This window comes from Planococcus citri, chromosome 3 (genome assembly GCF_950023065.1).
Source record: "Planococcus citri chromosome 3, ihPlaCitr1.1, whole genome shotgun sequence".
Lineage (NCBI taxonomy): Eukaryota > Metazoa > Arthropoda > Insecta > Hemiptera > Pseudococcidae > Planococcus > Planococcus citri.
Genome location: NC_088679.1, coordinates 36526892 through 36543667, shown reverse-complemented (window position 1 = coordinate 36543667; position 16776 = coordinate 36526892). Strand labels below are relative to the sequence as shown.

The following is a 16776-nucleotide window of genomic DNA, read 5'->3' as shown; positions in this document are numbered from 1 at the left end:
GATTTTTTTACCAGTGATGAGTGCATTTTTCATACTAGGTAATAGAAAAATCTAACTTTGGAAACGATGAGTAAAAAAATCGGAAGTTTTAAATTTCTCTAAAATTGACATATAATTATGATGTACCTATTTCATTAGTTTCATTGCAAAAATTCCTACAAAAACGAATGAAATCTCCAACTTTTAAAAAGACCATAGATTTTTTATCATAAAAAGAAATTTAAAATGAATTTTTTTTATTCAAAACTTGAAATTATTCACAGTTTTATCTTTTTGTATCCATTCAGTAACTTCATTTGAAGAGTGATATTCCAAAACTCGCTTTGTCCATTTTCACAACTTTTCAGGAAAGAGGAAAAACAGTTTCCCTTTAAACAGGTAAATTGGCTTTTTAGGCGAGTTTAACACTTTATTTGGGTGGATTTATGAGGTAAGAGTGTAAGTATACACTTCATCCACTAGGTACTGCTGAAAATAATTTCAATAAAAATGGACAAAGCGCGTTTTGGAACATTATTTTTTTTTTTTAAATTTTTATTGAATTGGCTATTTAGGTGAGTTTAACACCTCATTTTGGTAGGTTGATGATGTAGAATGTGAGTTAATATACTTCATCTACCAGGTACCGCTGAAAAACGCACTTCAATAAAAATGGACAAAGCGAGTTTTGGAATATCACTCTTCATTTCCATTTTCACGGATATCTAAAAAATTCAAAAAAATTGAAATTTCTCCCTTTTTTCCTTTTTTTTTTTTTTTTTTTTTCAAGTGACCCACCAAATTATTATTGTTATATTATTATTTATATTAGGGTACCTACCTACCTACCTACCTACATTTTGATTTTATTGTTTGCAAAGCCCTTAATTTTTTTAAATTTATTTTTAAATTTTTATAAATCGACTGGCTATTAAATAAACAACTCAACACATGACATGAAGTTAAATGAGCGATGAATATTGAAAACTACCGGGTACCGGGGGAAAAAGCTCGAATTCAAAATTTCAACTGTCGGTCCGCGGGCCCAAAGTTGAAATGATGAAAAAAAATTGTCCTAAAAACTTTCCAAATCTATTTTCAATATTTTTTCTCTCAGTCATCTCAAAAACTCTGAGAAATTTCACAGTTTTCGATGAAATTTTTAATTTTTCAGCATCCCCTATCTCTGGATTGATTTTATGTACATCATTTCTGCGATTTCAAGCAGTGAGTGTGTTGAGGGTGGGGGATTTCAAATTTGAAATAATTATCTAGAACTAAGTTTCAGATAAAATAGGAACATTTTTCTGTTCTCGTTCTCGCAGAAGTTCTCCAGAGTTACGTTTGTTATGGTTCACAAACCTGCGCCTAGAATGTGAGCGCATAGACAACTCATTGTACATATCTGTTTAAAATCGCGTATAATTTGAAGGCGAAAGCGACTGAACATAGTTACGAGCTCACAAAAAAACAAATAGCTCCTAATAGACAAAGAAAAATTTTAAAGATCTAAGGCTCAAGTTCCTAAGTTTCTATTATTCTGGTGCTTATCGATTGACAAAATTATTGGAAATTCTCCACGAATTTAGTCATCTATAACTTGAGAAAATGGTCCCTTTCTCAAATAGAAAAAGTTACATCACTGTTGAAAATCAAAACCATGGCAGCAAAATTGTCCATCTCGATATGTAATTTGAATAATCAATCCATTTTAATGTAAAAAAATTGTATTCAAGCACGTATGGTTTCATCAGTTACTAGTATTTCTTTTTATAATGGCTTCTTCCTGTAAAAACATATCTCAGAAGTCTGATTAAAAATTTCATAAAGTGCCTTCCAAATATACAGTAAGTTTTCAAATTAAATAACGAAAACAAACCGAAAAGTACAAAAAAAAACAAGAATAATTTTCAAAAAATTGAAATTCCTACAAAAGTACTCGATATGCAATAAATTTAAACAAGCAATTCGGGGCATAACATGACAAATTTTCTTTGATAAGAAACACTCTAGCGAAAATATTCCATGGTAAACTCAAAAATTGAACGTCAAAAAAATGATCAAAAATATCATAAGCTGCCTAAAAAATATAGGATATAGGACATAGGTACACAATGCAGATTATAAAAACAAACTCCAATATTTTACTTTTTCAGTAAGTCGTTTTCTCAATTTTAAAAAAGACTAAAAATTTTTTATGTTGAAAGTTTTACTTGCTGGTAATAGGGTACCTACTTTGTTTTTTCGTAGATTTTCGACATGTATTCTGGACCAAAAATGCCCAAAAAAAGAACAAAAAGACTCACATAGGTGAGAAAAATGGAGAATGAAAATCATTTTTCTTGTTTGTCTTTTTGATGTAGGTATGTATTTGTAATTATTATTTGTACCACATATTACCAGCACCTTTTTGAAAAGGTTGATTTTGAAGTTTTTTTTCAAAACACATTATAATTAAACATAGTAAAAATAATTTTCCGATGCCACAATTTTCATCACGGATACTTAGCTACCTAAATTTTTGAATTTTCCAATGTCTCCATTTTTATTTTTTATTATCAATTTCTCTTCATTTGGGAAGAGTATCAATCTATGACCCCATAATACCGGCATTTACCTCATTTTTTTCATGTTTTAGTTAAATTTTTTAGTGAAAGTTTAAATTTGAGTTACTTATCGATAACTATTTATTTAGTTAATTTCAGGCAGCTGAATTTGAAATCAGGGTCTATTTTGCATGCTCGTATTTTTCGATTAACTTTGAACACAAATTAAAGTACTATTGTAGGTAAATAGTTTTACAAAAAAATAAAAATAAAATAAAAATGTCAAAGTGAGAAAAATGAGACGATTTCTGAAACGACTAGTCATTTTATATGTCGAAAAAAATAGCCTCGCAATTTCGACTTAATTTACTTACTCGTTTGAGATTTTGCTAGAACATAATAAAATAACAAATCCACCATGTTGCATCATTTGCAACTTGAATTCATTAACCAAAGCATTTCGTACATCTCTTCTAACATACCTAAACTAAAAAAAAACCTCGAAATTGCAATACAAATCCAACATGCACCTATCAGAAATTTTATTTCTTTTAAATAGGTACGACATTTTTGCGCAAAAAATTCATTATACCTGTCAAACAACAACAAAATATTCGCTCGTAATTTATACTTGGTAAAAGGACAAAAAAATCTTGAAAAATGAAAAAAACAATTTAATATTCTCTCTTATTCGAGTAAGTTGTTCCATACGATTATGATTTTATCTTTAACGATCGCCGCATTTACAAGAAAAACGAATTTAAAGCATGTAAATTAACACCAGCAATTAAATCAGCATGAACGAAGCAGAAAATTTTATTACGTTAGTCTTCACTATATGCAACAATGTTGTCGGTGGAAATTTTATGGCTAAATAATTCCACCATATCTTGTCTTTACATATACTCGTAAATCATGAAATTCTACTTGACCATTTTTTTTTCTCTTCAAACTTCCAGAGATACACATATTGGAACCTGTTTTCACCGCATGCACAACTCGCAATAAGCCAGCAATAACATAGAAAAATTTTTTATTTTTACAAAACAACACAAACTAGAACAATAATTTTTTTTTATTTGTTGCGATATGCTATTACATTCGTTATGTAAAAAAAAAGAAAAATAATAATGCACATTTTTAATCGAAATAAAATAACAATACATTATAATAAAGCGACACATTTTTTTGCGATAAAAAAAATTTGGTAACGTTAGATTAAAATAATGATATAACCTGGCACTACTTTTAAGTTATAACACTTCTCGAGCTAATATCAAACTTATATACGAATACGACGATGATTTAAATATCTCATACAAAAATCATGGTCTTTAATACAACGTAAAAATGGTACATCTCGATACACATTTCACATCTACGTACAATACATTCAGGGAAAGGGGGAGTTAATAAATGTAACAGTATTTATGTCATTTACACAAATATACACGAGAAAAAAGTATCATAAGACTAGCGTAATTTTAATTTTTTGTATTTTTACTCCGATTGTAATTTAAAAAAAAAAAAAAAAAATGTCCACACAGAACGATTTCATTGTAATAATACACGTCGATTAAAAAATAAATTAAAATACAGCCTCTGTTTAAATGGAAAGTTACACAACCCCTAACGTGCATTTTCCAAAAAAAAAAAAAAAAAAAAAATGAAAAACTATCTTAATCACTTCATAGGAACCTTTCCACATGGAATAAGCTTCCACATCGAATCGAGGGGTTTTTTGTTTAAAAAATAATAAACTAAAAAAAAATAATAATTATGCAAAATACATTAAGTAGAAACAAAAAAAAAATTGAAAAAATACACGCAAATTTTACACACAAATAAAATAGTCACGAATGAAAATGCGATCGCGATAATCTCAATATACAAAAATAAACGTGGTTTAACTTATTCGAATATTTTTCGATAAATTCACGAGATCATAAAACTTATTCGCATTTTTATTCGTTTTATCGACTAAACATGACAAGAAATATGTCCGTAATAAATACGTACTATCTACAGAGAGGCTTTTGAAAACCATCAAAATGTACTAATAAAAAAAAAAAAAAATACAGACGAGATAGAAATTTTAAGGCACTAGGTGCGACGAAAGGAAAGACATATAGCTAGAAAAATACAGAAGAAAAGAAGAAAATTGTCCGACATTTGTTCATTCGCGAGTTAACTTACATACGAGTAATTTACTTTTCGTAATGACTTTTACTCTACGTCTACATCACACTCACATAGGTACATGATACGAGTGAGAATATCATCCAACGACTAAACTGATCTATAATTCATACGTTCGCGTAATCAAATACCTGCTGACGTAAGGATTTTTTTATTATTACGTTTTTTAATACACGATAGGATGTAAACGTCATACGAAAAAATTTGCAGTCCATTAAAAAAAATGCAAATAACTGTGGGTTGCTACGTAAACGTGAACATGATTTTCTAACGCAAGCCAACAAATATTCTGAGAAATATTCTCCTCCTAATATTTAACTACTTTGTGAATCATTCGATCGACGTCAATTATTGTAAAATAATTGGAAATATAAAATAAAGACGAGAAAAAGTGGTAGATACAATTTACGTGCACGAATGAAAATCATCATGATCATTCGAAGACACATCTTTAGGTATGCATATGAAGAGTGATATTCCAAAACTCGCTTTGTCCATTTTCACAACTTTTCAGGAAAGAGGAAAAACAGTTTCCCTTCAAACGGGTAAATTGGCTTTTTAGGCGAGTTTAGCACTTTACTTGGGTGGATTTATGATGTAGGAGTGTAGGTATACATTTCATCCACTCAATACTGCTGAAAAAAATTTCAATAAAAATGGACAAAGCGCGTTTTGGAACATCATTTTTTTAAAATTTTTTAGTGAATTGGCTATTTAGGAGAGTTAAACACCTCATTTTGGTAGGTTGATGATGTAGCAATGTGAGTTAATACTTCATCTACCAGGTACTGCTGAAAAACGCACTTTGATAAAAATGGACAAAGCGAGTTTTGGAATATCACTCTTCATATGGAAGTACATTATGTAAATAATAAAATATTGTGCGTAATAAACCCCATAAAAAAAATTGTAAAAAAAAATTAAAATATACCTATTTAGCTTTATTTTCCTAATTACTTTTTTCCATTTTTTGTATAAAATCTCATTTTGCAAAATAAAAAAAAAACAACTTTGTAATTTTCAGAATCACAATTTGAAGTATTGAAGAAAAAAAAACATTGATTTGGAGATATTTTTTAATAGTTGATAAAGAGAGCGATAGCAGATCTTTCTAATTAATCAGCTATTTTTTTGCATTTTTTTTCCCACAAAAAATCCAAGAAGTAATATTATTATTTTCACCTCGCAATTTAAAACTAAAAATATCCCAGAAATTTTAAATGTGTTATCTTCGACAAAACAAGATTGATAATTTTTGAATAAAAAAAAAGCTGAAAACAAACACAAACAAGTATGACGTGTTATTCCCTTTAAAAAATTATCCATTCCGAACCCCTGTATCTCAAAAATTTACAATATCATAAGACTCGAACCTGAAAACTTATTATTCGTAACTTTGTTCAAGTAGCAAGTTCGGAGAAAATTTCGACGTTAATTTCTTTTAGAATTTCATAATCAAACATCATACTCCACTTTGAAGAAGCGGATAAAATATTTTAAATTGTGTAAAACTCAATTTATAACAAGATTCTTCAAATTTTTTTTCCAACTAAAATACTAGCTTGGAGTTCTTTAGAAAAATAAAAACGAAATTAATTCATTTTTCCAGAATTCATTTTGTTGATTTTTTTGAAAGAAAAGTTCATTATCAATGTATGGAAAATTAATACAAAATAATCTCTTCAAAAAAAAAAAATCAAAGAAATTGGGCTCAGAAAATTCAAAATCAATAAATAATTCTTATGTAAGATAAAACAGTCAAAAGTTTTCCAAATAAAATAAGAAAATATATCCATTCAATTTTTTTTTTTTTTTTTGATATTTCAACTACATAAGTAGTTTTTTTTTACCTTAAATGATCACAAAATCAATTGATCAAGACTTCATTTTTTTAGAAAAAAATTTCCGAAGAAACTATTTACAAAATTGATTTTTGTATTTTTTTCTCCGAATGTTTGTCTCATTATTAAACTTATATTTTGAAACAATTTCTAGAATTTAAAACTTGTCCTCTTACTTTATTTCAACGTCATACCTATTCAGAATATTTTAATTTTTTTTTTTTAAACTGCAATTATTCTACAAGAATATTTGAATCGTTCTCTGTTTCAAAAGCACCGAGGAAGTAAACAAAACGAAAAATGATGGATTTCCGGCTTCAGGCTTTTTCATACTATAACGTACAAAAAATGAATTCCAAAAGTTTTCAATTAAGTTCACGTTTTGTTGAATTATTTCAAAACCGTACGACCTTTTCCACGCATTTAGATTTGACAAAGAACTTAACATTTCTCCAGGCTGCCATAGGAATTTATAAACATCACACAATTTCAAATAAATTAATAACAATAATAATAGTAAGACTCGTATGAAAATAAATAAAACCTTGGCAGGTAGGTATAATAAATAAAACAAAAAAATTTCACGATGATGCTAAAAATCCGGAAACAACCGTAGCGTTTCATTTCACGAGTAAACAATTCCAGCCCACTTTTAAGGTACTTTCGTATTTATAGCGAAACATTTGAACAAAAATATAAATTCCTGCAGTTACTCGCGGACTTCTAAATAGCGATTAAAGAACAGAAAAAAAGAGATAGAGAAAGAGATAAACAGAACAGACATAATGATGAAAAATAAAAATATGACTAAATATGAAACAATGAAACGAAATGTTCGATGATCTAAAAAATAACACGAAAAAAAAAGAACAAAAAAGAATAATAAGATCAGGAATAAAAATTGAAAAGAACATAATTCTAAATAAATAAAAAAGAAAAGAAACGTAAAGAAAATGCAATCGTTCGATGATATTGCTACTGAAGAATGAAAAAGAATTAAGAAGAAAAAAAAATGCGAGTCATGAATATGCGACAACGAATAACGATGACGATCAGTTTAAGAAATTAACCTGCTCACGGTACAAATTGTCATTACTAAAATTATATTCGATGTCCACGTTTTGGCCGAATTTGGCTTACGTGTGGTTGTCTCAGTCGGCGTCACATCTGCAGGTTCTGGTAATTTACGTACGTTGTTATTTGCTCCGTGTGGGACGATGCCACCTAAAAATTATAAACATGTCGTGTATTTTTAATCGATTCATTTTTATGATAATTTAAATTTAATTATGAATTTGTATTTGGATCGAAACGATAGATAGTTCATGTGAGATAATAAATTCAATATTAACTATATAGTCAAAGCCACAAGACGTTTGCTAGCTAAAAAATATTGACAGAAATTGAGTAGGTATGGTAACATAAAATGCCATCCTCCTCTTCGTAGATCTTTATGAAAATATTAACTTTATTTTTAACAAAATCAGAAAAAATATCAATGGTAAGGTTAAAGATTTTTTTCCAAAAGATCATTCAACGTGAATTTTATAATCAATCTGCAATCTGCCCCCCCCCCTCCCCTAATAACTCAGTTAGATCGATGGCTAGGTCAGTAATTCAATTTCAAGGTTTTGAAAATTTTTGGGTAAATTCTTTATAATAATTTGCTTACCTGGAGGTTCTGTCATGGGTATAGGAGAATCTCCAGAGCCGGAACCTTGCTCGCTCCAGTCTCGCTCACTATCTTCGTCGTCGCTGGTTAACTGATCATCCGGTGACATTGGATTGCTACCGCTACCCGAACCGTCTTCGTTCGTTGATAACGATTCAGCTTCTGGATTTGTTTGCGCTTGACTTAAGACTAGCTGCAAATTGAAAAAAAAATACGTATTAATTTTCAAATTTTAATTTAATCAATTACGTAGCTGATAGAATTGCAAGAATTTTATCTGATGTTCTGAATAGGTACCACTTTGAAAGTTCTGATAGGGGGCTCTTATTAATTCCGAACAACGGAATTTATGATTTTTGACTTTAGAAAAATTCATTATTGATGGAACCAAAAAATGAATACGAATAGGTAAACTACCTACCAAAAATGAAAAACTCAAATTTTATAATTAAAAATACAACCTAAAAAAAAACATTAATTCTTCAACTTGAGATCTATTGTTACTAATCTAAGAGAGAGGAGAGGTGGGAGGTAACGTGATCTCATGTTACAAAAATTTTTCAACTTGAGTACCAATTCTGCCAGTTTTTAAGAGGGGGTGGGGGACGAAGGAATGGAGAGATTTTTCATTCTACATAACAGCAAATTTGCACCAGAAAAAAAAACGAGCCTCTAGCCGACAAGTTGCTGTATATGGCTCATTAAATAAAATAAAACAAATTGGAAAAATAATATTTGAAAAAACTATTAAAATTTTTGAAAAAAAAGAAAACATTTTCGAATAAAAAATAAGATCTGAAAAATCATAGTTTTTTAATATGAAGATCAGTATTCAGTAATACGAAATGTTGAAGACTTCTTCACAAAGATTTTCTACTCTTGACATGTCAAAAATAACAAACAAAAAATTAGTAATTCGAAAAAATTTGCAGACTTTTTCTTTAGTCTTAATCAAGCCTTTCTTGGTAACTTCTTTTCTGGGGGTACGCCATTCTCAAAAGTTGCAATTTCATAATTTTTTATATCACCCCCCCCCCCACATCCAAAAAGAATTCATTTTCGCCTTATCTGTTTAAAAGTCCCTTTTTTGTTCTGAAATTGCCAAACAAAACCCCTACTTTTTTGCCAAACTTACTTATAAGGTTCTGTTTTTTTTTTTTAATACATTTGCCCAAGTTAAAAAGTATAAACTTTTGGCAAAATAATCAAAAAGTACACATTTTAGTCACAATGGTCAAAAAGTATCCATTTTTGGTAAAATAGTCAAACTGTCCTGTTCTTGCTAAGATTGCCCAAAAAATGCTTGTTTTCCCAAAAATGTTGAGAAATGACCATTTCTTGTCAAAATTGTGACGGAGTGTCTATTTTTGGCAAGTTGATGAAAAGTTATGATGTTTTTTTGTAAGAATTTTCAGGAAGTAGTTTTTTTGAAGAAATAGTCGAGTGGTCGTAATTTTTGCCAAAATTCGTCCAAAAAGTATTGATTTTCGTTTTGCCTGCCTAAAAAGTCCTTTTTTCGTTTCAAAGCTTGCCAAACAGTGATTTTTTACAAAATTGCTTAAAAGCTTATTTTTTTGTCAAATTTCATTTTTCTCTAAAATTCTTTTATTACCCATCTTCATCTTTGGAATCAGCCAAAAAATCATCACATAAACCATCGTAATATTAAAAGTGAAACACTTACTTGAGTCGTATGTCGAAGTTTCTCGACCATTTCGGTAATTCTGGTATCAGTCGAGGGCGGCGATTGCCACGGTATCTCAGGATTATATTTCTGCGAAGTAATTTGAATTGGTAACACTGTTTTCGCGTACCTGGAAACAAAAAAAAAGGGCAAAAAGTCCGTATAAATAATAAATTCGGCATTAAATTACATCTTCGCTAGGCTATCCGTTTATTTGAGCGAATCTAGAATAATACAGCAGCGTATAGCTTTATCTTCTCAAAATGAAACCTTGACAAAGTGTCAACCTCGAGGCACCGTATCCGGCACATGGCAGCTGCAGCGATGACGAAGGACGAACGTGGAATGTCGCTCGAATATACGAAAACTTTCGGTAAACTGGCGTTAACTCGTTAATACCAAAAGTTGAATTTTTTATCCCTGAAAATCAAAACCTTTTTTTCCTTCTTTGTTTGCTACCCACACAATCCCAAAAACTCGTCATAACTTACTAGGCCAATAAAAACTGCAATAAAGATGGACATTTCCAAAAAAAAAAAAAAAAAAAACTTTAAGGTGGAAGTTTAAGCTTACGCGGAATACCTACATATATAAGCCTTCTACTGTGGATTTCCTCCTTCGCCCCTTGACATACCTAAGTATAAATGCGTCAAATGGGAAATTTACAACGATAAACCTTTCCAAAAACGCCAGAAGGAACCATCACATCGTTTCGCAACCGGCATGGTGCTTTTTTCTTGCCTTTTTTTGCACTCTTTCTATCGCCTTCTTATATATATACGAGTAATCCTAGTCTAGCGAAAAATTTCCCATGAATAAAAAAAACTTTATTTTTTTTCTTCTTTATACTCGAGAATGAAACCCTAGAAAACACACCTATATCAGTCACCCTGTTTTTAAAGGCTTCGTAATTTTTTTTCTTCCCTTATTCGTTTTGTTTATGCGAATGTTCTAATATCGACATAATGTTTGTCGTTTTTCACATTTTCGTATATATTCAGAAGGCTTTTTTTTTTTGTTGGTATGTTGCCTTCTCCACTTTCCATTTTCTTGCCTTTCGTTTCTGGGTGTTAATGTAGGAAAAATTGCAAGACACGGGTGTGCGTGATTTATCGACTTTATCCGCGAATAAAATACTTTACTGTGTATATTCGAGCCGGCTCGAAACTTATATAAGTAAGTATTCGAGCTGTGATTTTGTGTTCGCCTTGCTCGTATTTCAATCCTCTGTTTGGCGGGTTGGGTGTTTTCTTTCTTTATTTTTATGGCAGTCTCAAAGGTATTTGTCGGGTATACGAGAATACAGACGAGGTGAAGGTTTCGCCGCGTATAGATACAATTTACAAACTCTAAAAGCTCGCGAATATTTTATGATATAAAATTACCGTCGTGAATATGTACGTAGGTACGCGAATTTTCCGCTAACTTCGCTCGTCGTCGTTGTCGTTGTCGTCGCGTCTCGTCTTCTCCCCAACCCTGCCGTTGTATTTTATTAATCGTCGTCATGAACGACCTGTAAAGGATTCTCGAACGATGTTTTCCTCGTATTTAACCCTTTTTTAGACGGATTTTCACCCGAAGGAAAATCCGAAAGTTCGTATTTTGCGGTAAAGACGATTTTCACATACGAGAAAAAAAGTAAATAAAGCATAAATTTTTACAGTGGAGATGAAGATCAGGATTTTGAAATATCACCAAAAACCAAAATTCTTTTTCACATTAATCTCAAACTGTTCATTTTTTAAAAAATTTTTTAAATAAAAGTTTGAGCCGTGAAGACCTCCTTTTCCCAAGAGCTGGCCCCTTGAGAGTCAAAAATGTATCAAGTTGAATTAAATTTTTTCGAGTTATGGAATTTTATGACCAAAACGATCAAACTGATTGCAATTCGTGTAAAGATATGGTTTCATTGTTTCAAACCATGATATCCTTCGTCAAATCCAAGTGACAAACTGTCTTTAGGGTCAAATTGACTTGACGCCTGGCTTCGGTCAAATGTGTCTGTACGGACGCGAGTCATCCAACCAAAAGTTTGATCACCAATCATCAGACCAAGTTTTCAGCTAATTGACTTGTCTGTCTGGCTGCTCAAAGTCGCCTGTTTAGCCTCTTAAGGTCATTGACCTGAGTGTTTAGGCTCTCCAGTTCACTGACCAACATGCTTAACCTCGCAAGGGCGCCTGCCTGCCTTCTCAAGATCATTAACCCCTCTGTATGGTCTCTCGAGGTTACTGACCTAAAACCTGTCTAGTACCTCATGTCATGATTGTGTATCTGTCTGTCCTCTCAAGGTCATTGACCTATCTGCCTGACTTCTAAAGGTCGTTGTCTGAGCTCATAAGGTCATTAACCCGTCAGTATGGCATTTCAAGGTCGTATGTTCATCCGTCTAGCTTCGTAAGGTCATTGACCCATGCATCTGGACTTTCAAGGTCACTGACCTACCTGTCTAGCTTTCCAAGGTGGTCAATCGGCCTGTCCAGGCTCTTAAAATCATTGACCTGTCTATCTGGGCTCTTGAGGTCACTGACGTCACTGTCTAGCATCTCATGTTATGATTGTGTGTTACCTGTCTGTCCTCTCAAGGTCATTGACCCATCTGTCTAGCTTCTCAATCTTGTCTGTCTTCCTGACTGGTCTCTTAAGGTCACGGATCCGTCTGTCTGCCTTCTCAAGGTCGTCTGTCTACCGGTCGGGCCTCTCAGTAATTTAGTAATTTGTTTCAAGTTATTATATAAGTCAGACTTGGTATGTAAAAGTCCATTTTAATACAAGTGAAAATTTCATAAAAGTAATTTTTCTAAGCTCCTAAAAGTCACATCAAATATTGTAAAATCATATAAATGTTCTAAATTTTTTTCAGAGTTTATTGAATTTTTAAAACTCTGATACATTTGATAATAAAATGGCAAAGAGTATGGCATACTTAGTATGAAAATGTCAGAAATTGATACAATACCTAAATGGAAAAATGAAGTATTTTCTTCTGAGTAATTTTATGCAAAAATCAACAATTTTGGAATTTTTTCAAAGAAAATTTTCAACTTGTAAAAGTAGGTACACTTTTCAACTCGTCACTTCAGATCTGGAATTCACTGGCTCTAATCGATTCAGAATGTGGAGATTATGATAGGATCAAAATTTTATCTGCCGAAGTTGATTCGACGCTTTCTAGAGCGATTCTTAATTTCTGGAGAAAAACCAACTTTAGCTGGGGGGGGGGGGGGGCGGGGGCGCGGCTGGCTCCAGGTCGGCTAGAAAATGATGCCAATCAACTTGATGAATCAACATTAGAATATAAACCAACTTTCAGGCATTTCCCCCATGTTTACTCATGCTTTTTTGATAGAAAATTCAAAATTTTCAGGTACCAATACCAATAAAATCAACTTCCACAGCTGAAAATTTGATTCTGGGGTCTGGGTAACATGCTCTTTCAGTGAGTGAGTTGAATTTCAGCTCGATTGGAGTTAGCATGAGTATTTATCATCTCTACACATGAAAAAAAAATAGAAGGCAACACTGGCTTTTTTTATCATTAGCGATTATGCAAGCAACTCATTTAGAAGCGCACAGCATCAGGTACTAACACTTACGCATTTTCCCCAACAATAGCGATAAGTTCGTGTTACTTGTGTAGATTGATTTCAATGTTCAGTAACGAAGATTAATTTCTCAATTTCTACGCGATAGTCGAGTGTATTCCCTAATTCAATAGATAATGGAAGCAGTTCGGAACAAAAATAGAAAAACAGTAAGTAACTGCATACATAGACCTACATGATTAAATTTTTCGCGAATTCATCGAATCGAATTTTTCATATTACAGACATCAAGATCAAAAATCTCTAAACAACCTAATAATGTACCTCGTTTTCCTAATTATATAACCAAAGAAGAACGTCTCAAGTCTTTCGAAAAATGGCCCACTCCAGAACTCAAAACACCTCTAGAACTAGCTCGAACTGGTTTCTTTTATTCTGGTACAATTCAGTTTTTGACAATCGCCATCGGTCGAGATATCCTTCTAACCTACATACTCGTATCATGTTGATAATACCGCTTATCTGTGAATTACCTAACAGGGCACGAAGATTTAGTACAATGTTTTTCATGCGGCGGTGGCCTTTCAAATTGGAAAATAGGCCTAGATGCTGCTTTTGAACACGCTAAATATTACCCTACATGCGGTTACATAGTTGAAACAAAAGGCGAAGACTTCGTGGAGGAGGTGAAAAAAAAGGTGAAAAATCAATACAAGACGGAACGATCGCGTTTATCATCGTTCGATGATTTTTGGCCTGAATCAGCGACTAAAACACCTAAGCAACTTGCAAAGGCCGGATTTTTCAACACTGGTAAACGCAATTCATTTGCTTATTCTTTTTTCATTCGAATAGGTTTGAACTGCATCGTTCATTATTGCTTGTTACATCATGTTGATGAGAATTTTCAATTAATTATTACCTACTTTGATAGGGGATAGCAACGATGAAGTTCAATGCTTCGAATGTGGTATCACGATAACGAATTGGAAAGCTGACGATGACGTCTGGTTTAAACATACTAAACTGAACCCAAAATGTGAATTTGTTTTTGAAATGAAAGGGCCGGAGTTTACAGACAAAGCGTATCAGGTTGAGTCGATGACGGAGGAAGCATCTCGTCTGCAGGTAGGTACTTACTTAATCATAATCTCAGATTATAAAAATGGTTACACTGATTTTAAAATTCGTTAAAATTCGCAGAAAATTGTGAAAGAACGAAATCGAGATCTTGAACATCCCTGCCACGACAACTATAAACGTGTTGAACAACGAATGCAATCTTTCAAAAATTGGCCAATTCCACGAATGAAAAGACCAGAGGATCTTGCTGCAGCTGGATTTTTTTATTCAGGTAAACACAAAATTTATTCTTATAAGTCGCTAAATCGTAAAATTAAAAATATGATTCAATTAGGTGAAGATGATCTCGTATTTTGTTTCCACTGTAATGGAGAACTTTACAATTTGAAAACAACCGAAGTAATGAGCGAAGAACATGCAAAATGGTATCCTTCATGCGCATTTATTCGTCAAGTCAAAGGTGAAGCGTTCGTCGCAGCGGAGAAAAAAAAGCTGACCAATATTTATAGGACAGAAGAAGCTCGTAAAAATTCGTATGAAGCTTGGCCAAACTCAGCAAACAAAGATCCAGAAGAATTGTACGAAGCTGGATTTTTTTATTTCCGTAAGCATGATGATTCATTTCATTCATTTTGATTATGGTACCTACTCTCGCATTTTAACACTCTACTAAAAATGCAATACTGAATTTTAGAAAGTGACGATTTAGTTCACTGTTTCGAATGCGGTTTTTGGTACCTTGACTGGCAAGTTTACGACGATCCATGGTTCATCCACGCAAAACTCAATCCTTCTTGCAAATTCTTACGCCAAATGAGAAGTGAATCATTTCTGAATCAAGCAGAACAATTATTAGCCTCTAGAAAAGTATGTATTATTCATTTAGGAAACATACCTATATTTTGCAAAATAAACACATGGTTTTGTGGTAATTTTTCTTCATGTTTCATGGTAGAAGGCTAGTAAAATCACTCTCAGTGTGGACGAATCCGTATTCAGAACTAATGAAGATATTATTCAAGAACTGATGAAATCGTCCATCGTCCAAGTGAGTTTTTTTATTTACAGGGAATGATAAGTGATAAGAATAATTCTACCTGTGTAACTAATTCGTCATTTTTTTCTGCAGACCGTTTTGAAAGTAGGATTTAATGCAACCGAGATACGATTAGCGCTACAAAAAAGGCCGGAATCGTCCAGAACAGTTGAAAATTTGTTTGCCTTGATTATGCTTTCTCAAAAAGAAGATCCAGAAGTATTCGGTAATGATCGGCTTCATTATAAATACAACGCGACGTACGACTTCAACAAGAAGCTATTCGATGAAATTTATTGTAATTTGTTATCTATTATTTTGTACCTACAGCCTGTCTTGAAAACTTGAAAAAAGAAAACGATCGATGTTCAAAGGCAAAAACATGTAAATTTTGCTCTAAACAAGGTCCAATATCGATACTTGTGCCTTGCGCGCATCTGCTCAGTTGCTGTCCCTGTGTCGCTAAAAATTTGAGACGTTGCTTCGCTTGCAACGAGGAAATCGAACATAAGTTGGAAATGTTTCCAAAGTAAGAAAATTTTGTTTAAATTTAAGACCAATTATTGTTGATGAATTGTACGTAAGTACATATTTGAGTCTTTTTATATTAAATGGACGTTACTCGATCTCGTGTTTTATTCATTCCTATCCAGGCTCTTAAAATCATTGTCCTGTCTATCCGGCCTCCTGAGGTTACTGACCTAACTGTCTAGCATCTCATGTCATGATTGTGTGTCTGCCTGTCTGTACTCTCAAGGTCATTGACCCATCTGTCTGACTTATCAATCTCTTTTGTCATCCTGACTGGTCTCTTAAGGTCACCGGGACCCATCTGGTTGGCCTCTCAAGGTCGTCTGTGTACCAGTCGGGTCTCTCAGCAATTTAGTAATTTTGTTTCGAGTTATTATAAGTCAGACTTGGTAAGTATGTGAAAGTCCACTTTAAATTTTGTCTAGTTCTTTAAAGTCAGATCAACTATTGTTAAATTTAATGCTCTAAAAGTTGTAAATTGATCAAATTTTTTCCAGTGTTTTTTGAGTTTTTAAAATTCTGGTACACTTGATACTTGATAAAGCCTCAAAAAGTATGGCATATTTTATATAAAAATTCCAGAAATTGATACAATAAATGAAGAGTTAAACTATTTTCTTCTAATTAATTTTATGCAAAAATCTACAATGTCGGAATTTT

At 32.3% G+C, this 16776-nt stretch overlaps 2 protein-coding genes across 2 annotated transcripts in view; one reads left to right on the top strand and one right to left on the bottom strand.

Annotated features, from left to right (window-relative positions):
* Positions 1-3541: 3541 nt before the first annotated feature.
* Positions 3542-16776, bottom strand: part of LOC135840708 (glypican-1-like) — a 149391-nt gene continuing 136156 nt past the window's right edge. Inside the window, exons 5-7 of the mRNA XM_065357359.1 lie at positions 9922-10051; positions 8238-8430; positions 3542-7789 (exon numbers count right to left, since the gene is read on the bottom strand). Coding sequence (XP_065213431.1) covers positions 7623-7789; positions 8238-8430; positions 9922-10051 — 490 coding nt within the window. The 3' untranslated portion in view covers positions 3542-7622. The remainder of the gene's footprint in view (positions 7790-8237; positions 8431-9921; positions 10052-16776) is intronic.
* Positions 13476-16211, top strand: LOC135840710 (E3 ubiquitin-protein ligase XIAP-like). The gene is made up of 10 exons (XM_065357365.1): positions 13476-13675; positions 13751-13904; positions 14007-14279; positions 14401-14594; positions 14670-14820; positions 14884-15153; positions 15244-15416; positions 15505-15597; positions 15679-15811; positions 15916-16211. The coding sequence occupies exons 1-10, from the start codon at positions 13643-13645 to the stop codon at positions 16116-16118; spliced, it is 1677 nt and encodes a 558-aa protein (XP_065213437.1). The 5' UTR covers positions 13476-13642; the 3' UTR covers positions 16119-16211.